Source organism: Rattus norvegicus, chromosome 12 (genome assembly GCF_021556685.1).
Source record: "Rattus norvegicus strain SHRSP/BbbUtx chromosome 12, alternate assembly SHRSP_T2T, whole genome shotgun sequence".
Classification (NCBI taxonomy): Eukaryota; Metazoa; Chordata; class Mammalia; order Rodentia; family Muridae; genus Rattus; species Rattus norvegicus.
In genome coordinates, this window is record NC_141545.1 from 22792044 (window position 1) to 22818807 (window position 26764).

The window sequence follows — 26764 nt, forward strand, 5'->3', positions numbered from 1 at the left end:
TCATTGGGATTTAGGTACAGCCCCATCTTTGACTTGTGGCTTGTCAGAAGTTGGGGTTTCCACAGCTTTGTCCTCACTGCCTACCAGAGGCTCTTTCTCCTCCTTCAGGTTTGGATCCTTCCCAGGTTTCAGCTCTTCTAAGGAGCCCTGGCTAGACTTCCATCTGCTGAAGAAAGTGGAGAGGTTGGGCCGCTACCCACAACCGTCTGACTCCGGTGTTCCAGAGCACATGTTGAGCCCTGTTCCTGATTCAGTTGTGTCCTCTTCATCAAGAACCCAGCTGGCCCAGCCCAAGCATCCATCACCCAATTTCGTTTTCCACCTCTGCTCAGGGTCCTTCCCTTCTGCCTCCGGTGCCACAGCCGAAGTACCATAATGAGCGCCAAAACCACCACAGGGCAATGAACAGGGAGAGCAGCCACATGCCAATTAATCCTTCTTGTGGTGACAAGGTGGTTATGGGATTTGGGGTAGACATGGATAGTTTTTTACCCGAGCCTGGGGTGCCACCAATAGCTATAGTGACTGGAGGGCCACTGGTCTTGGAGCTTATAGTTATAGCCACAGAGGGTCCACTGGCCATGGTAGAGCTTGTTGTCACAATCTCGGGATGTGCACTGGTCCCTATAAAGGTGTCTAAAGAAGTAGATGCCACAGTTCTGTTAAATTAAGGATTAGTTATGGTGACAGGAGGGTCACTCGCTAGATCTGATAATTTTTTGAAGCAGTATTGAAAATGCGTTGGTGGAAATGTCCTGAGAGTTTATAGGCTCAGGTACTGGGGTCATCCTGCTGGTACCAGCTGGTGTCTCAAAAGAATACAATTCTGCAGTTCCCAAGGGGGTCAAGGAAGCTGGGACTGGGGTCTGCCTCCAAGGGCTGATACTCTCCTTTGGGTCCACTGTCCCTGGCAGCATAGCGATTGGGGACTTGCTATGCAGAGAAAATGGCAGCATTGTCATATTGTGCAGATTTTCTTGGCTTACCACCTGGGCCCAGAACCCCCAAAGAGGAGGACAAGCAAGTCCATCTCCATAGCAACAGCTGGGAGCAGGAGTTGGGACCAGCTTAATGGCTAAGGAACAAAGCCAGGGCGAGTACCTCCAGTTCTTCCTGAGGCTTTGTCAGGACTGGGGCGGTTGATCTCCCTCTTAGAAAAAGAAAAGAAAAGAAAAAGCAGGCAATCAGATGACCTCACTGAATATAAAGATAAAGTCAAGATCGTCTGACTGGTTGATCTTGGGGTGGAAGAATGATTCAGTCATGTGAGCACACTGCAACCATGAGAACCAAAGCCCTCCAGGCCTGGAATTGGCCCTGTGTCCCCAATACCTTGAGTTATTCCCAGGCCAGAAGGGATAAGAAACTCTACTGTTTGGGAGAGAAAGAAAATGTGAGCTCAGTTCACAAGTCATGTGCTGAATTGCAGGAGAGACCTAGATCCCCTCCCCCTCTGTCCTTCCACCACCACTCTCTGAGAGGACATGCCTGGGTATCCTAGGAATGTCATGTGGTAGACTCATGCACATGATAAATGTACCAAGGACCACATTATGTAATCCCCTGCCATTTCCAACCTTCCTCAGGCAAAGAATGACAGGGGAAGGAGGTGGGACTAGTGACAGAAAACAGTGGGCCATCAATCAACCCCAGGAGGATGAGGTGGAGAAGCCATCATTAGGATATGGAGGAGGCGAGAGAGAGAGAGAGAGAGAGAGAGAGAGAGAGAGAGAGAGAGAGAGAGAGAGAGAGAGGCTCTGTCCCCATGTCATACCTGGTGAGGCAAGTCAATGACAGCAGGCCCCCAGGACAGGTTTGAAAAGCATCAAATGCCACCTATCAACTGTGAGCATTGAGATGTCTGAAGAAAAGAAACCTTGTGTTGACAGATGACTTTCAAGAGACAATGTAAGTGAACTGTTCTGCTATATATGAATCCCTGTCACAGAAGCAGGTCATCTTGGAATGGTTTAGCTCCAGATTCTACACAAACATGCATTAGCATGATGGATGAAAGGTCTTTCTCGTTTCTAGCACATGATGTTTCAGAGGATGAGTGTCTTTCCACACTGGACACCTGTGCCCCAACACAACAGGGACCCACCACCTTGTGGGAATGCGATGGCACCTCCAGCAGGTATAGACCAGACCTGGCTATCCAGGGCTAACTGAGGGTCTTTGGCTCCATTTTACAGCCCTGCATGGGTGGAATTTCAACTAAGGGGCCTTAAGTCATAATTCTACAAGTGGTAGTCTTGCTCATTGTCTTCTCAGTGGAGCATACACACCAAATGTCTGAACATATTCTTCCTCTCATACTGAGCAGAATTCAAAGGCAAAAAGCACATAATCAGTAGGTAAAACGAATCTGTCTCATGATGTTCTAATCCAGCTCACATTCCCTATTACTGGGTCAACAATCCAACCCTAGGTGAATCCTGCTTCAAAATCACAAGGACAGCAGACATTGCAGGGTCAATAAAACTGTTACTATGAACACTTATCTTCCAGAAGGCAGTTATTCCTGTGGTAACTTTTCTGACAATTCCTACTTAAAAACCCAAAATTCAGAAGGATTTTAATGCCCTGCTTTCATGGTTTGTATGTGTAATGAAAATCATGGTAGAGCAAGCTTTAAGGATAGTTTCTGTCATCTGCGAGTTCGCTGTAGGACATCTGCATTACTGTTTGACAAGTGTAACTCCCCAGTCAAACTATGAACATGGCACTGTTCCCAGAATGGGCCATAGCATACAATATGTGTGACAGACACTTGGTGCCAGAAGTGAGAACCACTCATGGCTCAAGCCACCCCTGTCTCCCTGGGTCAGTGGAAAATGATGATAAGTAGCATTTCACTGTAGTCTGTGAGGCTGGTGGACCTCACCCTGACCCCTCCCAGGGAACCAGAGAGCATCAGAGGTCTTCTACTTATTGCACTGTTCTCATGTCTCTTCACCATGCTAGACTAGAGTCAAGCTCAACAGGGGCTTCATTCCCTGCTAATCCAGCCTAGCTTGTTCCCTTGGATGGGGTTTTTGGATAGTAGGTAGAGACAGTGGGAATCTGGTTCATCCATCCATGTGTGTACAGATTAAATGAGGATTCTATCTTAAGAGAGTCATAGTTCTTCCCATATTCCTGTCCTTCATTGAATTTCTTCACTTTGACATTCTGCTCACTGGGAAGAAATCACTTCACATCAACACTCACCATGAGCCTTTACTGTGTCCTCTTTTAATAAAACCATTGGATTCCTCTGATTCGCTCCTGTTGTAAGTTTGCTCTTAGCTGTTGGCCAAGGAGAGGGGCTGCACAGAATACCAAGGCCCAGAGCAGGGACCCAGCAAGGGAAAACAAGTGCAAGAGGCTTGACACATCGTACACTTGCAGGATTGTGGAGGGGAGAGAGTTAGGGGAAGCCCCTTCCTGTGTTCTCCTGGAACCCAACAAGCTATACAGGTTGATGGCTACTTCAGAGTACACTGGAGCCTACCAGGCTACCTGAGTGTGTCCATGATGTCCACTGTAGCTGGGGAGTTCCAGTCCATAGAAAGGGCCCAGAGTGCATCCAGCACCACCTGCCCACCATGTCTGGGGCCCTCACATGGAGTTCTCATTTGTTCCCCTGGCTCTGATCCATGAGGGGTGGACCCACTGCCAGTGTGCTCACTGACCCAGAGGATGGGAATCCAAGTAGATGAGCGGGGGTAGACCCAGACAGAAAGGGGAGATCTCCCAGTATATGGGAGAGGCAGTGGCTCCCAGTCCAGCTGCAGTGTGCATCTAGCACCTCTTGAGCAGTAAGAAATGGGTTCGGTGTGGCTCAGGTGTGCACAACTAGGCCCTTCCTCTTCCCACAGACTTGGGCAGGAGACGATGATGTGGTGGCAGATGATCCATGGCCCTCTGCACTCCTTGTCCCCAACCTCCCACCTTTCCCTTTTCCACTCAGGCCACACACAGCCGCTCACACACATCTCTTTTTGTAGGTCAGACTGTTCTCAAGGACAGTGTCCTCTCACTCAACAACTTCCTCTTACACAGCTCTTCCAGCAACCACGTTTGGACCACGAGCTGGGCTAGAATCAGAGTCAGAAACAGCACAATTGTGCTCTGTCCTCTCTCGAGACCCTTAGGGCATCCATGTCCCACCCCCTGAGCCTGTCTTTTCGGCTCTTCGTCCAGAGATGGGAAGGACTTCAGAGAAACTGGACAACGTGAACCTGTGGGGAACGCATCAAAAGCACTGGTTTTGCACCACCCAGTCCCTGCATGGGGCTGACTCTTCTCCACCTTCTTGCATGTGTGCCTGTTGGTGTGTGCAAGGTGTGGGTGTGGCATGTGCTGGTCTGAGGGAGCCTTTGAGGAAAGGCTATGGTAGCTTAGCTGAAGAACTCATTCTTGATGGCACAAGTATGTAGACCTCTAGTCCCCGTCACGTTTGCATTCTTTTGGGGACTACAGACAAACTTAGGTTTTCAGCTGTACACTTTGTGAGCACAATGAGGGGATCTGAGAGCACAGCAGCTCCCGTGCCCCTCCCTGTGAACTCACCAGCATCTCCCCTGCTCTCCCCATGGTCTATACTCACTAGTACTGTTCACAGCCATCATCTAAATTGTCCTGTCTTGCACATAAGCCATACTTCCGAGTGGACAAAGCAGGTGCAGGGACCACATGGAGCCAGGAAGTCTCCTCATCCCTACCTCCAGGAGAAGTGACTGATCTCTAGCAGGCTCCCTGCAGCAGCTACCAGCCAGCCCAAAATCAGAGTGCTCTGGGAAAAGTCACAGGTCAAAGTTCACCCAAGGGCAACCTGGATGGCTACATCCAGACTCTAAGCTGTCCCCAAAGCAAATGGTAGTTGAGAAGCAGTCCTCAGGGTCCCCTGCTGGGGGTAGGGGTGGGAGTGTGTATATGTGATAGTGTGGTCCTCTGGAGTTTTCATTCTTCTGGTCAGATCCCAGCATTCCAAGGGGGATCCTGGGAAAATGGGGGTCAACTAAGCTTATCCTTGTGAAGATTCAAAGGGAGCACGGGGGAAGGGGAGGTGGAAAACAGCAGGGTTTGGAGGGGGGATGAACGGCTGAATAATGAATGAACAAATGGATCTGGTCCACAAATATTCACAAATGCAGAGTGTGAGGCAGCTGACAACAGATTTGGGGTTAAGGAGCAGACTAGGTGAATACAGCTACTCATTGGGATTGAGGTGCAGCCCCATCTTTTACTTGTGGCTTGTCAGAAGTTGGGGTTTCCATAGCTTTGTCCTCACTGCCTACCAGAGGCTCTTTCTCCTCCTTCAGGTTTGGATCCTTCCCAGGTTTCAGCTCTTCTAAGGAGCCCTGGCTAGACTTCCATCTGCTGAAGAAAGTGGAGAGGTTGGGCCGCTACCCACACCCGTCTGACTCCGGTGTTCCAGAGCACTTGTTGCTCCCTGTTCATGATCCGGTTGTGGCCTCTTCATCAGGAACCCGGTCTGGCCCAGCCCAGGCATCCATCATCCTATTTAGTATTCCAATCTGCTCAGTGTCCTTTGCTTCTGCCTCTGGTGCCACAGCCACAGTACCATAATGAGGGCCAAAACCACCACCAAGGAAATGACCATGGGGTGCAGCTACATGCCACTAAATCCTTGGCGTGGTGACATGGTGGTTGTGGCATTTGGGGTAGTTGTGGAATTTTTTATACTGGAGCCTGGGGTGCCACCAATAGCCATAGTGACTGGAGGATGACTGGCCTTGGATCTTACAGTTATAGCCACAGAGGACCGTATGTGTATGGTAGACCTTCTTGTCTCAGTCTCGGGAGGTGCACTAGTCCCTTTAAAGGTTTCTAAAGAGGTAGATGCCGCAGTTTTGTTTGTCACAGGATTAGTTATGGTGACAGGAGGGTCATTAAGTACATCTGATAATTTTTTAAACAGCATTGATAATTCCGTGTTGTAAATGTCTTGAGAGGTTGTAGGCTCAGTTACTGGGGTGCTCCTGCTGGTATCAGCTGGTGTCTCAAAAGAAAACAATTCTGGAGCTCCCAAGGGGGTCGAGGAAGCTGGGACTGGGGTCTGCTTCCAGGGGCTGATACTCTCCTTTGGGTCCACTCTCCCTGGCAACATAGCGATTGATGAGTTGGTACTCAAGGCTTCAGAGGTACTTGAGGACATGCTATGCAGAGTAAATGGCAACATCCGCATATTCTGCAGATTTTCTTGGCTCACCACCAGGGCACAGAAGCCCCCAAAGAGGAGGAGAAGCACGGCCATCTCCATAGCGACAGCTGGGAGCAGGAGTTGGGACCAGCTTAATGGCTAAGGCACACGGCCAGGGCGAGTACCTCCAGTTCTTCCTGAAGCTTTGTCAGGACTGGGGCAGTTGATCTCCCTCTTAGAAAAAGAAAAGAAAAGAAAAAGCAGGCAATTAGATGACCTCACTGAATATAAAAATAAAGTCAAGTCAGACATATGGTTGATCTTGGGGTGGAAGAATGATTCAGTCATGTGAGCACACCGCAACCATGAGAACCAAAGCCCTCCAGGCCGGGAATTGGCCCTGTGTCCCCAATACCTTGAGTTATTCCCAGGCCAGAAGGGATAAGAAACTCTACTGTTTGGGAGAGAGAGAAAATGTGAGCTCAGTTCACAGGTCATGTGCTGAATTGCAGGAGAGACCTAGATCCCCTCCCCCTCTGTCCTTCAACCACCACTCTCTGAGAGGACATGCCTGGGTATCATAGGAATGTCATGTGGTAGACTCATGCACATGATAAATGTACCAATGACCACATTATGTAATCCCCTACCACTTCCCACCTTCCTCAGGCGAAGAATGACAGGGGAAGGAGGTGGGACTAGTGACAGAAAAGAGTGGGCCATCAATCAACCCCCATGAGGAAGAATTGGAGAAGCCATCATTAGGATATGGAGGAGGAAAGAGAGAGAGAGAGAGAGAGAGAGAGAGAGAGAGAGAGAGAGAGAGAGAGATTCTGTCCCCAGTGTCATACCTGGAGAGGCAAGTCAATGACAGCGTGCCCCCAGGTCAGGTTTGAAAAGCATCAAAAGCCACCGATCGACTGTGAACATTGAGATGTCGGAGGCAAAGAAACCTTGTGTTGACCAATGACTTTCAAGAGACAAAGTAAGTGAACTGTTCTGCTATATATGAATCCCTGTCACAGAAGCAGGTCATCTTGGAATGATTTAGCTCCAGATTCTACACACACATGCATTAGCACACGATGTTTCAGAGGATGAGTGTCTTTACACACTGGACACCTGTGCCAGCACACAACAGGGACCCACCACCTTGTGGGAATGCGATGGCACCTGCAGCAGGTATAGACCAGACCTGGCTATCCAGGGCTAACTGAGGGTCTTTGGCTCCATTTTACAGCCCTGCATCAGTGGAATTTCAACTTAGGGGCCTTAAGTCATAATTCTACAAGTGGTAGTCTTGCTCATTGTCTTCTCAGTGGAGTATACACTCCAAATGTCTGAACATATTGTTCCTCTCATACTGAGCAGGATTCAAAGGCAAAATGCACATAATCAGTAGGTAAAACGAATCTGTCTCATGATGTTCTAATCCAGCTCACATTCCCTATTGCTGGGTCAACAATCCAACCCTAGGTGAATTCTGCTTCAAAATCACAAGAACGGCAGACATTGCAGGGTCAATAAAACTGTTACTATGAACACTTATCTTCCAGAAGGCAGTTATTCCTGTGGTAACTTTTCTGACAATTCCTACTTAAAAACCAAAAATTCAGAAGGATCTTCATGCCCTGCTTTCATGGTTTGTATGTGTAATGAAAATCATGGTAAAGCAACATTTAAGGATAGTTTCCGTCATCTGTGAGTTCGCTGTAGGACACCTGCATTACTGTTTGACAAGTGTAACTCCCCAGTCAAACGATGAACATGGCACTGTTCCCAGAATGGGCTATAGCATACAATATGTGTGACAGACACTTGGTGCCAGAAGTGAGAACCACTCATGGCTCAAGCCACCCCTGTCTCCCTGGGTCAGTGGAAAATGATGAGAAGTAGCATTTCACTGTAGTCTGTGAGGCTGGTGGAGCTCACCCTGACCCCTCCCAGGGAACCAGAGAGCATCAGAGGTCTTCTACTTATTGCACTGTTCTCATGTCTCTTCACCATGCTAGACTAGAGTCAAGCTCAACAGGGGCTTCATTCCCTGCTAATCCAGCCTAGCTTGTTCCCTTGGATGGGGTTTTGAGGGATAGTAGGTAGAGACAGTGGGAATCTGGTTCATTCAACCATGTGTGTCACAGATTAAATGAGGATTCTATCTTAAGAGAGTCATAGTTCTTCCCATATTCCTGTCCTTCATTGAATTTCTTCACTTTGACATTCTGCTCACTGGGAAGAATTCACTTCACATCAACACTCACCATGAGCCTTTACTGTGTCCTCTTTTAATAAAACCATTGGATTCCTCTGATTCGCTCCTGTTGTAAGTTTGCTCTTAGCTGTTGGCCAAGGAGAGGGGCTGCACAGAATACCAAGGCCCAGAGTAGGGACTAAGCCAGGGAAAACAAGTACAAGCAGCTTGACACATCCTATGCCTGCAGGATTGTGGAGGGGAGAGAGTTGGGGGAACCCCCTTCCTGTGTTCTCCTGGATCCAACAAGCTATACAGGTTGATGGCTACTTCAGAGTACACTGGAGCCTACCAGGTTACCTGAGTGCGTCCATGATGTCCACTGTAGCTGGGGAGATCCAATCCATAGAAAGGGCCCAGAGTGCATCCAGCACCACCTGCCCACCATGTCTGGGGCCCTCACATGGAGTTCCCATTTGTTCCCCTGGCTCTGATCCATGAGGGGTGGATCCACTGCCAGTGTGCTCACTGACCCAGAGGATGGGAAACCAAGTAGATGAGCAGGGGTAGACCCAGACAGAAAGGGATATCTCCCAGTATATGGGAGAGGCAGTGGCTCCCTGTCCAGCTGCAGTGTGCATCTAGCGCCTCTTGAGCAGTAAGAAATGGGTTTGGTGTGGGGCAGGTGTGCTCAACTTGGCCCTTCCCCTTCCCACAGACTGGGAAGGAGATGATGATGTGGTGGCAGAGGATCCACGTCCCTTTCCACTCCTTTTCCCCTCCCTCCCACCTTCCCCTTTTCCACCCAGGCCACACAGAGCCCCACACACACATCTCTTTTTGTAGGTCAGACTGTTCTCAAGGACAGTGTCCTCTGACTCAACAACCTCCCCTTACACAGCTCTTCCAGTAACCACGTTTGGACTACGAGCCAGGCTGGTATCAGAGTCAGAAAGAGGAAAATTGTGGTCTGTCCCCTTTCGAGACCCTTAGGGCATCCATGTCCCACCCCGTGAGCCTGTCTTTCCGTCTCTTAGTCCAGAGATGGAAAGGACTTCAGAGGAACTGGACAAATTGAGCCTGTAGGGAAGGAATCAAAAGCACTGGTTTTGCACCACCCAGTCCCTGCATGGGGCTGACTCTTCTCCACCTTCTTGCATGTGTGCCTGTTGCTGTGTGCAAGGTGTGGGTGTGGCCAGTGCTGGTCTGAAGGAGCCTTTGAGGAAAGACTGTGGTAGCTTAGCTGAAGAACTCATTCTTGATGGCACAAGTATGTAGACCTCTAGTCCCCATCACGTTTGCGTTCTTTTGGGGACTACAGACAAACTTAGGTTTTCAGCTGTACCCTGTCTGAGCACAATGAGGGGATCCGAGAGCACAGCAGCTCCCGTGCCCCTCCCTTTGAACTCACCAGAATCTCCCCTGCTCTCTCCATGGTCTGTACTCACCATTACTGTTCACAGCCATCATCTAAATTGTCCTGTCTTGCACATAAACCATACTTCCGAGTGGATAAAGCAGGTGCAGGGACCACATGGAGCCAGGAAGTCTCCTCATCCCTACCTCCAGGAGAAGTGACTGATCTGTGCCAGGCTCCCCCCAGCAGCTACCAGCCAGCCCAAAATCAGAGTGCTCTGGGAAAAGTCACAGGTCACAATTCACCCAAGGGCAAACTGGATGGCTACATCCAGACTCTAAGCTTTCCCCAAAGCAAATGATAGTTGAGAAGCAGTCCTCAGGGGGCCCCTGCTGAGGGTGGGGTGGGGGTGTTTATATGTCATAATGCCCTCCTCTGGAGTTTTCATTCTTCTGGTCAGTTCCCAGCATTCCAAGGGGGATCCTTGGAAAATGGGGGTCAACTAAGCTTATCCTTGTGGAGATTCAAAGGGAGCACGGAGGAAGGGGAGGTGGAAAACAGCGGGGGTTGGGGGGAATGAATGGCTGAATAATGAATGAACAAATAGATTTGGTCCACAAATATTCACAAATGCAGAGTGTGAGGCAGCTGACAACAGATTTGAGGTTAAGGAGCACACTAGGTGAATACAGCTACTCATAGGGATTGAGGTGCAGCCCCGTCTTTGTCTTGTGGCTTGTCAGAAGTTGGGGTTTCCACAGCTTTGTCCTCACTGCCTACCAGAGGCTCTTTCTCCCCCTTCAGGTTTAGATCCTTCCCAGATTTCAGCTCTTCTAAGGAGCCCTGGCTAGACTTCCATCTGCTGAAGAAAGTGGAGAGGTTGGGCCCCTGCCCCAGCTGTCCGTCTCCGGTTCTCCAGAGCACTTGTTGCACCCTGTTCATGATCCGGTTGTGGCCTCTTTATCAGGAATCGGGGCTAGCCCAGCCCAGGCATCCATCACCCAATTTCATTTTCCACCTCTGCTCAGGAGCCTTCGCTTCTGCCTCTGGTACCACAGCAACAGTACCGTCATGAGGGCCACAACCACCACCAAGGCAATGAGCATGGGGAGCAGCCACATTCCACTTACTCCTTGGCGTGGTGACATGGTGGTTATGGGATTTGGGGTAGACCTGGATATTTTTGTACCAGAGCCTTGGGTGCCACCAATAGCCATAGAGACTGGAGGGCCACTGGTCTTGGAGCTTACAGTTCTAGCCACAGAGGGTCCACTGGCCATGGTAGAGCTCGTTGTCACAGTCACCCGAGGTGCACTGGTCCCTTTAAAGGTTTCTAAAGAGGTAGATGCCACAGTTATGTTTGTCACAGGATTAGTTATGGTGAGAGGAGAGTTACTAACTACATCTGATAATTTTTGAACTAGTATTGATAATTCCGTGTTATAAATGTCCTGAGAGGTTGTAGGCTCAGGTACTGAGTACTCCTGCTGGTACCAGCTAGTGTCTCAAAAGAAAACAATTCTGGAGTTCCCAAGGGAGTCGAGGAAGGTGGGACTGGGGTCTGCCCCAGGGGCTGAAACGCTCCTTTGGGTCCACTGCCCTGGCAACATAGCGATTGATGAGTTGGTACTCAAGGCTTCAGTGGTACTTGGGGACTTGCTATGCAGAGTAAATGGCATCATCGGCATATTCTGCAGATTTTCTTGGCTCACCACCTGGGCCCAGAAGCCCCCAAAGAGGAGGAGAAGAATGGCCATCTCCATAGGGACAGCTGGGAGCAGGAATTGGGACAGCTTAATGGCTAAGGCACACGGCCAGGGTGAGTACCTCCAGTTCTTCCTGAAGCTTTGTCAGGACTTGGGTGGTTGATCTCCCTCTTAGAAAAAGAAAAGAATCATCAAAAAAGATAAGGAAGGACACTTCATCTTCATCAAAGGAAAAATCCACCAAGATGAACTCTCAATCTTAAATATCTATGCCCCAAATACAAGGGCACCTACATACGTAAAAGAAACCTTACTAAAGCTCAAAACACACATTGCACCTCACACAATAATAGTAGGAGACTTCAACACCCCACTCTCATCAATGGACAGATCATGGAAACAGAAATTAAACAGAGACATAGACAGACTAAGAGAAGTCATGAACCAAATGGACTTAACAGATATTTATAGAACATTCTAGCCTAAAGCAAAAAGATATACCTTCTTCTCAGCTCCTCATGGTACTTTCTCCAAAATTGACCATATAATTGGTCAAAAAACAGGCCTCAACAGGTACAGAAAGATAGAAATAATCCCATGCATGCTATCGGACCACCACGGCCTATAACTGGTCTTCAATAACAATAAGGGAAGAATGCCCACATATACGTGGAAATTGAACAATGCTCTACTCAATGATAACCTGGTCAAGGAAGAAATAAAGAAAGAAATTAAAGACTTCTTAGAATTTAATGAAAATGAAGGTACAACATACCCAAACTTATGGGACACAATGAAACCTGTGCTAAGAGGAAAACTCATAGCGCTGAGTGTCTAATAAAAGAAACAGGAAAGAGCATATGTCACCAGCTTGACAGCACACCTAAAAGCTCTAGAACAAAAAGAAGTAAATACACCCAGGAGGAGTAGAAGGCAGGAAATAATCAAACTCAGAGCTGAAATCAACCAAGTAGAAACAAAAAGGACCATAGAAAGAATCAACGGAACCAAAAGTTGGTTCTTTGAGAAAATCAACAAGATAGATAAGCCCTTAGCCAGACTAATGAGAGGACACAGAGAGTGTATCCAAATTAACAAAATCAGAAATGAAATGGGAGACATAACTACAGATTCAGAGGAAATTCATAAAATCATCAGATCTTACTATAAAAGCCTATATTCAACAAAACTTGAAAATCTGCAAGAAATGGACAATTTCCTAGACAGATACCAGGTACCGAAGTTAAATCAGGAACAGATAAACCAGTTAAACAACCCCATAACTCCTAAGGAAATAGAAGCAGTCATTAAACGTCTCCCAACCAAAAAGAGCCCAGGTCCAGACGGGTTTAGTGCAGAATTCTATCAGACCTTCATAGAAGACCTCGTACCAATATTATCCAAACTATTCCACAAAATTGAAACAGATGGATCACTACCGAATTCCTTCTATGAAGCCACAATTACTCATACCTAAACCAGACAAAGACCCAACAAAGAAAGAGAACTTCAGACCAATTTCCCTTATGAATATCGATGCAAGAATACTCAATAAAATTCTGGCAAACCGAATCCAAGAGCACATCAAAACAATCATCCACCATGATCAAGTAGGCTTCATACCAGGCAGGCAGGGATGGTTTAATATACGGAAAACCATCAACGTGATCCATTATATAAACAAACTGAAAGAACAGAACCACATGATCATTTCATTAGATGCTGAGAAAGCATTTGACAAAATTCAACACCCCTTCATGATAAAAGTCCTGGAAAGAATAGGAATTCAAGGCCCATACCTAAACATAGTGAAAGCCATATACAGCAAACCAGTTGCTAACATTAAACTAAATGGAGAGAAACTTGAAGCAATCCCACTAAAATCAGGGACTAGACAAGGCTGCCCACTCTCTCCCTACTTATTCAATATAGTTCTTGAAGTTCTAGCCAGAGCAATCAGACAACAAAAGGAGGTCAAGGGGATACAGATCGGAAAAGAAGAAGTCAAAATATCACTATTTGCAGATGATATGATAGTATATTTAAGTGATCCCAAAAGTTCCACCAGAGAACTACTAAAGCTGATAGACAACTTCAGCAAAGTGGCTGGGTATAAAATTAACTCAAATAAATCAGTAGCCTTCCTGTACACAAAAGAGAAACAAGCTGAGAAAAAAATTAGGGAAACGACACCCTTCATAATAGACCCAAATAATATAAAGTACCTCGGTGTGACTTTAACCAAGCAAGTAAAAGATTTGTACAATAAGAACTTCAACTTCTTCAAGACTCTGAAGAAAGAAATTGAAGAAGTCCTCAGAAGATGGAAAGATCTCCCATGCTCATGGATTGGCAGGATTAATATAGTAAAAATGGCCATTTTACCAAAAGCGATCTACAGATTCAATGCAATCCCCATCAAAATACCAATCCAATTCTTCAAAGAGTTAGACAGAACAATTTGCAAATTCATCTGGAATAACAAAAAACCCAGGATAGCTAAAACTATCCTCAACAATAAAAGGACTTCAGGGGGAATCACTATCCCTGAACTCAAGCAGTATTACAGAGCAATAGTGATAAAAACTGCATGGTATTGGTACAGAGACAGACAGATAGACCAATGGAACAGAATTGAAGACCCAGAAATGAACCCACACACCTATGGGCACTTGATTTTTGACAAAGGAGCCCAAACCATCAAATGGAAAAAAGATAGCATTTTCAGCAAATGGTGCTGGTTCAACTGGAGGTCAACATGTAGAAGAATGCAGATCGATCCATGCTTATCACCCTGTACAAAGCTTAAGTCCAAGTGGATCAAGGACCTCCACATCAAACCAGATACACTCAAACTAATAGAAGAAAAACTAGGGAAGCATCTGGAACACATGGGCACTGGAAAAAATTTCCTGAACAAAACACCAATGGCTTATGCTCTAAGATCAAGAATAGACAAATGGGATCTCATAAAACTGCAAAGCTTCTGTAAGGCAAAGGACACTGTGGTTAGGACAAAACGGCAACCAACAGATTGGGAAAAGATCTTTACCAATCCTACAACAGATAGAGGCCTTATATCCAAAATATACAAAGAACTCAAGAAGTTAGACCGCAGGGAGACAAATAACCCTATAAAAATTGGGGTTCAGAGCTAAACAAAGAATTCACAGCTGAGGAATGCCGAATGGCTGAAAAACACCTAAAGAAATGTTCAACATTTTCAGTCATAAGGGAAATGCAAATCAAAACAACCCTGAGATTTCACCTCACACCAGTGAGAATGGCTAAGTTCAAAAACTCAGGTGACAGCAGATGCTGGCGAGGATGCGGAGAAAGAGGAACACTCCTCCATTGTTGGTGGGATTGCAGACTGGTACAACCATTCTGGAAATCAGTCTGGAGGTTCCTCAGAAAAGTGGACATTGAACTGCCTGAGGATCCAGCTATACCTCTCTTGGGCATATACCCAAAAGATGCCCCAACATATAAAAAAGACACGTGCTCCACTATGTTCATAGCAGCCTTATTTATAATAGCCAAAAGCTTGAAAGAACCCAGATGCCCTTCAACAGAGGAATGGATACAGAAAATGTAGTACATCTACACAATGGAATATTACTCAGCTATCAAAAACAACGACTTTATGAAATTCGTAGGCAAATGGTCGGAACTGGAAAATATCATCCTGAGTGAGGTAACCCAATCACAGAAAAACACACATGGTATGCACTCATTGATAAGTGGCTATTAGCCCAAATGCTTGAATTACCCTAGATGCCTAGAACAAATGAATCTCAAGACGGATGATCAAAATGTGAATGCTTTACTCCTTCTTTAAAAGGGGAACAAGAATACCCTTGGCAGGGAATAGAGCGGCAAAGATTAAAACAGAGACTGAAGGAACACCCATTCAGAGTCTGCCCCACATGTGGCCCATGCATATACAGCCATCCAATTAGACAAGATGGATGAAGCAAAGAAGTGCAGGCTGACAGGAGCCGGATGTAGATCTCTCCCGAGAGACACAGCCAGAATACAGCAAACACAGAGGCGTATGCCAGCAGCAAACCACTGAATTGAGAATAGGACCCCCTTGAAGGAATCAGGGAAAGAACTGGAAGAGCTTGAAGGGGCTGGAGACCCCATATGTACAACAATGCCAAGGAACCAGAGCTTCCAGGGACTAAGCCACTACCTAAAGACTATACATGGACTGACCCTGGACTCTGACCTCATAGGTGGCAATGAATATCCTAGTAAGAGCACCAGTGGAAGGGGAAGCCCTGGGTCCTGCTAACTGAACCCCAGTGGACTAGATTGTTTCGGGGAGGGTGGTAATGGGGGAGTATGGGGAGGGGAACACCCATAAAGAAGGGGACGGGGGAGGGGGATGTTTGCCCGGAAACCGGGAAAGGGAATAACACTCGAAATGTATATAAGAAATACTCAAGTTAATAAAAAAAGAAGAAGAAGAAGAAATAGTGTTTGCCATATTTATAAAGAGAATTTATATAGACTTTTAAGAAGTTACCATTTTCTTCCCATGGTTTTAAAAACATATACCTTTTCTAGATTATGATATATTCAAGGGCAAATGTGAATTTTTACTTCTTTAATGTAGCTATTATCTGTTGGACCCTCTTGGATCCCCTGCAGTGTTTGACCCCAGCTCAAGCCCTGCTACTGCATTTTGAAGCCTTTTGTTCCTAACAAAGTAATGCCCTGACCCTGTATGAACACACCTGGATGGTACACCTGGGCGATAATCCCTTCCTGTCTTCTGTTCTTTGGTCTTTGTTCCTGAGGGCTTACATCAGTTTTCTCACTGTGCTTCCTGGCGTTTGCCACCCAATGAACTTGGGATATATATTTGGTGAATAAAGCAAAAGATTTGGCATTCTAATGACAAAAAAAAAAAGAAAAGAAAAAGCAGGCAATGAGATGATCTCACTGAATAGAAAAATAAACTCAAGATCAGACACATGGTTTATCTGGGGTTGAAGAATGATTCAGTCATAGAGCACACCTGAACCATGAGAACCAAAGCCCTCCAGGACTGGAATGGCCCTGTGTCCCCAATATCTTGAGTTATTCCCAGGCCAGACAGAATAAGAAACTCTACTGTTTGGGAGGGAGAGAAAATGTGAGCCCAGTTCACAGGTCATGTGCTGACATGGAGAAGAAACCTATATCCCCTCCCCCTCTGTCCTTCCACCACCACTCTCTGAGAGGACATGCCTGGGTTTATTGGAATGTCATGTGGTAGACTCATGCACATGATAAATATACCAAGGACCACATTATGTAATGACTCTGCCACTTCCAACTTCCTCAGTTAGGAGAAGAATGACAGGGGAAGGAGGTGGGACTAGTGACAGAAAAGAGTGGGCCATCAATCAACCCCAGGAGGAAGAGGTGGAAAAGCCATCATTAAGATGTGGAGGAGGCCCATTGTTGGTGGGATTGCAGACTGGTAAAACCATTCTGGAAATCAGTCTGGAGGTTCCTCAGAAAATTGGACATTGAACTGCCTGAGGATCCAGCCATACCTCTCTTGGGCATATACCCAAAAGATGCCTCAACATATAAAAGAGACACGTGCTCCACTATGTTCATCGCAGCCTTATTTATAATAGCCAGAAACTGGAAAGAACCCAGATGCCCTTCAACAGAGGAATGGATACAGAAAATGTGGTACATCTACACAATGGAATATTACTCAGCTATCAAAAACAACGAGTTTATGAAATTCGTAGGCAAATGGTTGGAACTGGAAAATATCATCCTGACTGAGCTAACCCACTCACAGAAAGACATACATGGTATGCACTCATTGATAAGTGGCTATTAGCCCAAATGCTTGAATTACCCTAGATCCCTAGAACAAAGGAAACTCAAGACGGATGATCAAAATGTGAATGCTTCACTCCTTCTTTAAATGAGGAAAAAGAATACCCTTGGCAGGGAAGGGAGAGGCAAAGATTAAAACAGAGACGGAAGGAACACCCATTCAGAGCCTGCCCCACAGGTGGCCCATACATATACAGCCACCCAATTAGACAAGATGGATGAAGCAAAGAAGTGCAGACCGACAGGAGCCGGATGTAGATCGCTCCTGAGAGACACAGCCAGAATACAGCAAATACAGAGGCGAATGCCAGCAGCAAACCACTGAACTGAGAATAGGTCCCCCGTTGAAGGAATCAGAGAAAGAACTGGAAGAGCTTGAAGGTGCTCGAGACCCCAAAAGTACAACAATGTCAAGCAACCAGAGCTTCCAGGGACTAAACCACTACCTAAAGACTATACATGGACTGACCCTGGACTCTGTCCCCATAGGTAGCAATGAATATCCTAGTAAGAGCACCAGTGGAAGGGGAAGCCCTGGGTCCTGCTAAGACTGAACCCCCAGTGAACTAGACTATGCGGGGAGGGTGGCAATGGGGGGAGGTTTGGGAGGGGAACACCCACAAGGAAGGGGAGGGGGGAGGGTGATGTCTGTCCGGAAACCGGGAAAGGGAATAACACTTGAAATGTATATAAGAAATACTCAAGATAATAAAAAAAATAAAATAAAATAAAAAAAAAAGATGTGGAGGAGGCAAAAGAGAGACAGAGAGGGAGGGAGGGAGGGAGGGAGGGGGAGAGAGAGAGAGAGAGAGAGAGAGAGAGAGAGAGAGAGAGAGAGAGAGAGAGAGAGACTCTGTCCCCAGTGTCATACCTGGTGAGGCAAGACAATGACACCGTGACCCCAGGTCAGGTTTGAAAAGCATCAAATGCCACCTATCAACTGTGAGCATTGAGATGTCTGAAGAAAAGAAACCTTGTGTTGAGGGATGACTTTCAAGAGACAAAGTAAGTGAACTGTTCTGCTATATATGAATCCCCGTCACAGAAGCAGGTCATCTTGGAATGGTTTAGCTCCAGATTCTACACAAACATGCATTAGCATGATGGATGAAAAGTCTTTCTCATTTTAGAACACGATGTTTCAGAGGAAGAGTTTCTTTCCACACTGGACACCTGTGCCCCAACACAACAGGGACCCACCAACTTGTGGGAATGCGATGGCACCTCCAGCAGGTATAGACCAGACCTGGCTATCCAGGGCTAACTGAGGGTCTTTGGCTCCATTTTACAGCCCTGCATGGGTGGAATTTCAACTTAGGGGCCTTAAGTCATAATTCTACAAGTGGTAGTCTTGCTCCATTGACTTCTCAGTGGAGTATACACACCAAATGTCTGAATATATTGTTCCTCTCATACTGAGCAGGATTCAAAGGCAAAATGCACATAATCAGTAGGTAAAACGAATCTGTCTCATGATGTTCTAATCCAGCTCACATTCCCTATTGCTGGGTCAACAATCCAACCCTAAGTGAATCCTGCTTCAAAATCACAAGAACAGCAGACATTGCAGGGTCAATAAAACTGTTACTATGAACACTTTCCTTCCAGAAGGCAGTTATTCCTGTGGTAACTTTTCTGACAATTCCTACTTAAAAACCAAAAATTCAGAAGGATTTTAATGCCCTGCTTTCATGGTTTGTATGTGTAATGAAAATCATGGTACAGCAAGTTTTTTTTTTTGGTTCTTTTTTTCAGAGCTGGGGACCGAACCCAGGGCCTTGTGCTTCCTAGGTAAGCGCTCTGCCATTGAGCTAAATCCCCAGCCCCGCAAGTTTTAAGGATAGTTTCCTTCATCTGTGAGTTCGCTGTAGGACACCTGCTTTACTGTTTGACAAGTGTAACTCCCCAGTCAAACTATGAACATGGCACTGTTCCCAGAATGGGCCATAGCATACAATATGTGTGACAGACACTTGGTGCCAGAAGTGAGAACCACTCATGGCTCAAGCCACCCCTGTCTCCCTGGGTCAGTGGAAAATGATGATAAGTAGCATTTCACTGTAGTCTGTGAGGCTGGTGGACCTCACCCTGACCCCTCCCAGGGAACCAGAGAGCATCACAGGTCTTCTACTTATTGCACTGTTCTCATGTCTCTTCACCATGCTAGACTAGAGTCAAGCTCAACAGGGGCTTCATTCCCTGCTAATCCAGCCTAGCTTGTTCCCTTGGATGGGGTTTTTGGATAGTAGGGAGAGACAGTGGGAATCTTGTTCATCCATCCATGTGTGTACAGATTAAATGAGGATTCTATCTTAAGAGAGTCATAGTTCTTCCCATATTCCTGTCCTTCATTGAATTTCTTCACTTTGACATTCTGCTCACTGGGAAGAAATCACTTCACATCAACACTCACCATGAGCCTTTACTGTGTCTTCCTTTAATAAAACCATTGGATTCCCCTGATTTGCTCCTGTGGTAAGTTTGCTCTTAGCTGTTGGCCAAGGAGAGGGGCTGCACAGAATACCAAGGCTCAGAGTAGGGACCCAGCAAGGGAAAAGAAGTGCAAGCAGCTTGACACATCGTATGCCTGCAGGATTGTGGAGGGGAGAGAGTTGGGGTACCCCCTTCCTGTGTTCTCCTGGAACCCAACAAGCTATACAGGTTGATGGCTACTTCAGAGTACACTGGAGCCTACCAGGCTACCTGAGTGTGTCCATGATGTCCACTGTAGCTGGGGAGATCCAGTCCATAGAAAGGGCCCAGAGTGCATCCAGCACCACCTGCCCACCATGTCTGGGGCCCTCACATGGAGTTCCCATTTGTTCCCCTCGCTCTGATCCATGAGGGGTGGACCCACTGCCAGTGTGCTCACTGACCCAGAGGATGGGAATCCAAGTAGATGAGCGGGGGTAGACCCAGACAGAAAGGGGAGATCTCCCAGTATATGGGAGAGGCAGTGGCTCCCTGTCCAGCTGCAGTGTGCATCTAGCGCCTCTTGAGCAGTAAGAAATGGGTTCGGTGTGGCTCAGGTGTGCACATCTTGGCCCTTCCTCTTCCCACAGACTTGGGGAGAAGAGAATGATGTGGAGGCAGCTGATCCACGTCCCTTTCCACTCCTTGTCCCCTCCCTCCCATCTTCCCCTTTTCCACCCAGGCCCTACACAGCCCCACACAGACATCTCTTTTTGTAGGTCAGACTGTTCTCAAAAACAGTGTCCTCTCCCTCAATAACTTCCCCTTACATAGCTCTTCCAGCAACCACGTTTGGACCACGGGCCGGGCTGTTATCAGAGTCAGAAACAGCACAATTGTGCTCTGACCCCTATCGAGACCCTTAGGGTATCCATGCCCCACCTCCTGAGCCTGTCTTTCTGTCTCTTAGTCCAGAGATGGGAAGGACTTCAGAGGAACTGGACAAATTGAGCCTGTAGGGAAGGCATCAAAAGGGGTGGTTTTGCACCACCCAGTCCCTGCATGGGGCTGACTCTTCTCCACCTTCTTGCATGTGTGCCTGTTGCTGTGTGCAAGGTGTGGGTGTGGCGTGTGCTGGTCTGAGGGAGACTTTGAGGAAAGGCTGTGGTTGCTTAGCTGAAGAACTCATTCTTGAAGGCACAAGTATGTAGACCTCTAGTCCCCATCACGTTGGCATTCTTTTGGGGACTACAGACAAACTTAGGTTTTCAGCTGTACCCTGTCTGAGCACAATGAGGGGATCCTAGTGCCCAGCAGCTCCCGTGCCCCTCCCTGTGAACTCACCAGCATCTCCCCTGCTCTCTCCATGGTCTATACTCACCAGTACTGTTCACAGCCATCATCTAAATTGTCCTATCTTGCACATAAACCATACTACTGAGTGGACAAAGCAGGTGCAGGGACCCCATGGAGCCAGGAAGTCTCGTCATCTCTACCTCCAGGAGAAGTGACTGATCTCTGGCAGGCTACCCCCAGCAGCTACCAGCCAGCCCAAAATCAGAGTGCTCTGGGAAAAGTCACAGGTCACAGTTCACCCAAGGGCAAACTGGATGGCTACATCCAGACTCTAAGCTGTCCCCAAAGCAAATGATAGTTGAGAAGCAGTCCTCAGGGGGCCCCTGTTGGTGTTGGGTGGGGGTGTTTATATGACATAATGCCCTCCTCTGGAGTTTTCATTCTTCTGGTCAGATCCCAGCATTCCAAGGGGGATCCTTGGAAATGGGGGTCAACTAAGCTTATCCTTGTGGAGATTCAAAGGGAGCACGGAGGAAGGGGAGGTGGAAAATAGCGGGGGTTGGAAGGGGATGAACGGCTGAATAATGAATGAACAAATGGATCTGGTCCACAAATATTCACAAATGCAGAGTGTGAGGCAGCTGACAACAGATTTGGGGTTGAGGAGCTGACTAGTTGAATACAACTACTCATTGGGATTGAGGTGCAGCCCCATCTTTGCCTTGTGGCTTGTCAGAAGTTGGGGTTTCCACAGCTTTGGCCTCACTGCCTACCAGAGGCTCTTTCTCCCCCTTCAGGTTTGGATCCTTCCCAGGTTTCAGCTCTTCTAAGGAGCACTGGCTAGACTTCCATCTGCTGAAGAAAGTGCAGACATTGGGCCGACGACCACAGCTGTCAGTCTCTGGTGCTCCAGAGCACTTGTTGCTCCCTCTCGCTGTTCCGGTTGTGTTCTCTTCATCAGGAACCCGGGCTGACCCAGCCCAGGCATCCATCAACCTATTTAGTATTCCACCTCTGCTCAGGTTCCTTCCCTTCTGCCTCTGGTGCCACAGCCGCAGTACAATAATGAGGGCCAAAACCACCACCAAGGCAATGAGCAGGGGGAGCAGCCCCATGGCACTAAATCCTTGGCGTGGTGACATGGTGGTTGTGGCATTTGGGGTAGACCTGGATATTTTTGTACCAGAGCCTGGGGTGCCACCAATAGTCATAGTGATTGGAGGGCCACTGCTCTCAGAGCTTACAGTTATAGCCACAGATTGTCCACTGGCCGTGGTAGAGCTTGTTGTCACAGTCACGGGAGGTGCACTACTCCCTGTAAAGGTTTCTAAAGAGGTTCTGATTGTCACAGGATTAGTTATGGTGACAGGAGGGTCACTAAGTACATCTGATAATTTTTGAGCCAGTATTGATAATTCCGTGTTGGAAATGTCCTGAGAGGTTGTAGGCTCAGTTACTGGGGTGCTCCTGCTGGTATCAGCTGGTGTCTCAAAAGAAAACAATTCTGGAGTTCCCAAGGGGGTCAAGGAAGCTGGGACTGGGGTCTGCCTCCAGGGGCTGATACTCTCCTTTGGGTCCACGGTCCCTGGCAGCATAGCAATTGGGGATGTGCTATGCAGAGAAAATGGCAACATCGACATATTCTGCAGATTTTCTTGGCTCACCACTTGGGCCCAGAAGCCCCCAAAGAGGAGGAGAAGCAAGGCCATCTCCATAGCGACAGCTGGGAGCAGGAATTGGGACCAGCTTACTGGATGGGGCACAGGGCCAGGGCAAGTACCTCCAGTTCTTCCTGAGGCTTTGTCAGGACTGGGATGGTTGATCTCCCTCTTAGAAAAAGATAAGAAAAGAAAAAGCAGTCAATTAGATGACCTCAGTGAATATAAAGATAAAGTCAAGATCAGACATATGGTTGATCTTGGGGTGGAAGAATGATTCAGTCATGTGAGCACACCTGAACCATGAAAACCAAAGCCCTCCAGGACTGGAATTGGCCCTCTGTCCCAATATCGTGAGTTATTCCCAGGCCAGAAGGGATAAGAAACTCTACTGTTTGAGAGAGAGAGAAAATGTGAGCTCAGTTCACAGGTCATGTGCTGACATGGAGGAGAGGCATAGATCCCCTCCCCCTCTGTCCTTCCACCATCACTCTCTCAGAGGACATGCCTGGGTTTATAGGAATGTCATGTGGTAGACTCATGCACATGATAAATATACCAAGGACCACATTATGTAATGACTTTGCCACTTCCAACTTCCTCAGTTAGGAGAAGAATGACAGGGGAAGGAGGTGGGACTAGTGACAGAAAACAGTGGGCCATCAATCAACCCCCATGAGGAAGAGGTAGAGAAGCCATCATTAGGATATGGAGGAGGCAAGAGAGAGACAGAGAGGGGGAGGGAGAGAGAGAGAGAGAGAGAGAGAGAGAGAGAGAGAGAGAGAGAGAGAGAGACTCTGTCCCCAGTGTCATATCTGGTGAGGCAAGACAATGACAGCAGGCCCCCAGGTCAGGTTTGAAAAGCATCAACTGCCACCTATCAACTGTGAGCATTGAGATGTCTGAAGAAATCTTGTGTTGAGGGATGACTTACAAGAGACAAAGTAAGTTAACTGTTCTGCTATATATGAATCCCTGTCATAGAAGCAGGTCATCTTGGAATGGTTTAGCACCAGATTCTACACACACATGCATTAGCATGATGGATGAAAGGTCTGTCTCCTTTCTAGCACACGATGTTTCAGAGGATGAGTGTCTTTCCACACTGGACACCTGTGCCCCAACACAACAGGGACCCACCACCTTGTGGGAATGCGATGGCACCTCCAGCAGGTATAGACCAGACCTGGCTATCCAGGGCTAACTGAGGGTCTTTGGCTCCATTTTACAGCCCTGCATCGGTGGAATATCAACTTAGGGGCCTTAAGTCATAATTCTACGAGTGGTAGTCTTGCTCATTGTCTTCTCAGTGGAGCATACACTCCAAATGTCTGAACATATTGTTCCTCTCATACTGAGCAGGATTCAAAGGCAAAATGCACATAATCAGTAGGTAAAACGAATCTGTCTCATGATGTTCTAATCCAGCTCACATTCCCTATTACTGGGTCAACAATCCAACCCTAGGTGAATCCTGCTCCAAAATCACAAGAACAGCAGACATTGCAGGGTCAATAAAACTATGTCACTATGAACACGTTTCTTCCAGAAGGCAGTTATACCTGTGGTAACTTTTCTGACAATTCCTACTTAAAACCAAAAATTCAGAAGGATTTTAATGCCCTGCTTTCATGGTTTGTATGTGTAATGAAAATCATGGTAGAGCAACCTTTAAGGATAGTTTCTGTCATCTGTGAGTTCGCTGTAGGACACCTGCATTACTGTTTGACAAGTGTAACTCCCCAGTCAAACTATGAACATGGCACTGTTCCCAGAATGGGCCATAGCATACAATATGTGTGACAGACACGTGGTGCCAGAAGTGAGAACCACTCATGGCTCAAGCCACCCCTTCTCCCTGGGTCAGTGGAAAATGATGAGAAGTAGCATTTCACTGTAGTCTGTGAGGCTGGTGGACCTCACCCTGACCCCTCCCAGGGAACCAGAGAGCATCACAGGTCTTCTACTTATTGCACTGTTCTCATGTCTCTTCACCATGCTAGACTAGAGTCAGGCTCAACAGGGGCTTCATTCCCTGCTAATCCAGCCTTGCTTGTTCCCTTGGATGGGGTTTTGAGGGATAGTAGATAGAGACAGTGGGAATCTTGTTCATCCAACCATGTGTGTCACAGATTGAATGAGGAGACTATCTTAAGAGAGTCATAGTTCTTCCCATATTCCTGTCCTTCATTGAATTTCTTCACTTTGACATTCTGCTCACTGGGAAGAAATCACTTCACATCAACACTCACCATGAGCCTTTACTGTGTCCTCTTTTAATAAAACCATTGGATTCCTCTGATTCGCTCCTGTTCTAAGTTTGCTCTTAGCTGTTGGCCAAGGAGAGGGGCTGCACAGAATACCAAGGCCCAGAGTAGGGACCCAGCAAGGGAAAACACGTGCAAGCAGCTTGACACATCTTATGCCTGCAGGATTGTGAAGGGGAGAGAGTTGGGGGAACCCCCTTCCTGTGTTCTCCTGGAACCCAACAACCTATACAGGTTGACGGCTACTTCAGAGTACACTGGAGCCTACCAGGCTACCTGAGTGTGTCCATGATGTCCACTGTAGCTGGGGAGATCCAATCCATAGAAAGGGCCCAGAGTGCATCCAGCACCACCTGCCCACCATGTCTGGGGCCCTCACATGGAGTTCCCATTTGTTCCCCTCGCTCTGATCCATGAGGGGTGGACCCACTGCCAGTGTGCTCACTGACCCAGAGGATGGGAATCCAAGTAGATGAGCGGGGGTAGACCCAGACAGAAAGGGGAGATCTCCCAGTATATGGGAGAGGCAGTGGCTCCCTGTCCAGCTGCAGTGTGCATCTAGCGCCTCTTGAGCAGTAAGAAATAGGTTCGGTGTGGCACAGGTGTGCACATCTAGGCCCTTCCTCTTCCCACAGACTTGGGAAGGAGATGATGATGTGGTGGCAGACGATCCACGTCCCTTTCCACTCCTTGTCCCCTCCCTTCCACCTTCCACTTTTCCACCCAGGCCACACACAGCCCCACACAGACATCTCTTTTTGTAGGTCAGACTGTTCTCAAGGACAGTGTCCTCTCCCTCAATAACTTCCCCTTACACAGCTCTTCCAGCAACCACGTTTGGACCAGGAGCCGGGCTGGTATCAGAGTCAGAAACAGCACAATTCTGCTCTGTCCCATATAGAGACACTTAGGGCATCCATGCCCCACCCCCTGAGCCTGTCTTTCTGTCTCTTAGTCCAGAGATGGGAAGGACTTCAGAGGAACTGGACAAAGTGAGCCTGTAGGGAAGGCATCAAAAGGGGTGGTTTTGCACCACCCAGTCCCTGCATGGGGCTGACTCTTCTCCACCTTCTTGCATGTGTGCCTGTTGCTGTGTGCAAGGTGTGGGTGTGGCGTGTGCTGGTCTGAGGGAGACTTTGAGGAAAGGCTGTGGTAGCTTAGCTTAAGAACTCATTCTTGAAGGCACAAGTATATAGACCTCTAGGCCCCATCACGTTGGCATTCTTTTGGGGACTACAGACAAACTTAGGTTTTCAGCTGTACCCTGTCTGAGCACAATGAGGGGATCCTAGTGCCCAGCAGCTCCTGTGCCCCTCCCTGTGAACTCACCAGCATCTCCCCTGCTCTCTCCATGGTCTATACTCACCAGTACTGTTCACAGCCATCATCTAAATTGTCCTATCTTGCACATAAGCCATACTTCCTAGTGGACAACGCAGGTACAGGGACCACATGGAGCCAGGAAGTCTCCTCATCCCTACCTCCAGGAGAAGTGACTGATTTCTAGCAGGCTCCCCCCCCCCCCCAGCAGCTACCAGCCAGCCCAAAATCAGAGTGCTCTGGGAAAAGTCACAGGTCACAGTTCACCCAAGAGCAAATTGGATGGCTACATCCAGACTCTAAGCTGTCCCGAAAGCAAATGATAGTTGAGAAGCAGTCCTCAGGGGGCCCCTGCTGGGGGTGTGGGTGGGGGTGTGTATATGTCATAATGCTCTACTCCAGAGATTTCATTCTTCTGTTCAGATCCCAGCATTCCAAGGGGGATCCTTGGAAAATGGGGGTCAACTAAGCTTTTCCTTGTGGAGATTCAAACGGAGCATGGAGGAAGGGGAGGTGGAAAACAGCAGGGTTTGTGGGATGAACAGCTGAATAA

The 26764-nt window shown here is 47.5% G+C and overlaps 1 protein-coding gene and 3 pseudogenes across 1 annotated transcript; all 4 read right to left on the reverse strand.

Moving 5' to 3' along the window:
• On the reverse strand, positions 1-1036 carry Spn-ps7 (sialophorin, pseudogene 7; annotated as a pseudogene).
• A 4079-nt stretch (positions 1037-5115) lies between these two features.
• Positions 5116-6367, reverse strand: Spn-ps2 (sialophorin, pseudogene 2; annotated as a pseudogene).
• A 3949-nt stretch (positions 6368-10316) lies between these two features.
• On the reverse strand, positions 10317-11456 carry LOC148002222 (leukosialin-like; annotated as a pseudogene).
• Positions 11457-21567: 10111 nt separating this feature from the next.
• Spnl2 (sialophorin like 2) lies at positions 21568-26521 on the reverse strand. The gene is given in 2 exon segments (NM_001025759.1): positions 21568-22795; positions 26258-26521. A coding segment is annotated over 1 exon segment (1026 nt). The 5' UTR covers positions 22682-22795; positions 26258-26521; the 3' UTR covers positions 21568-21655.
• Between the last annotated feature and the right edge of the window lie 243 nt (positions 26522-26764).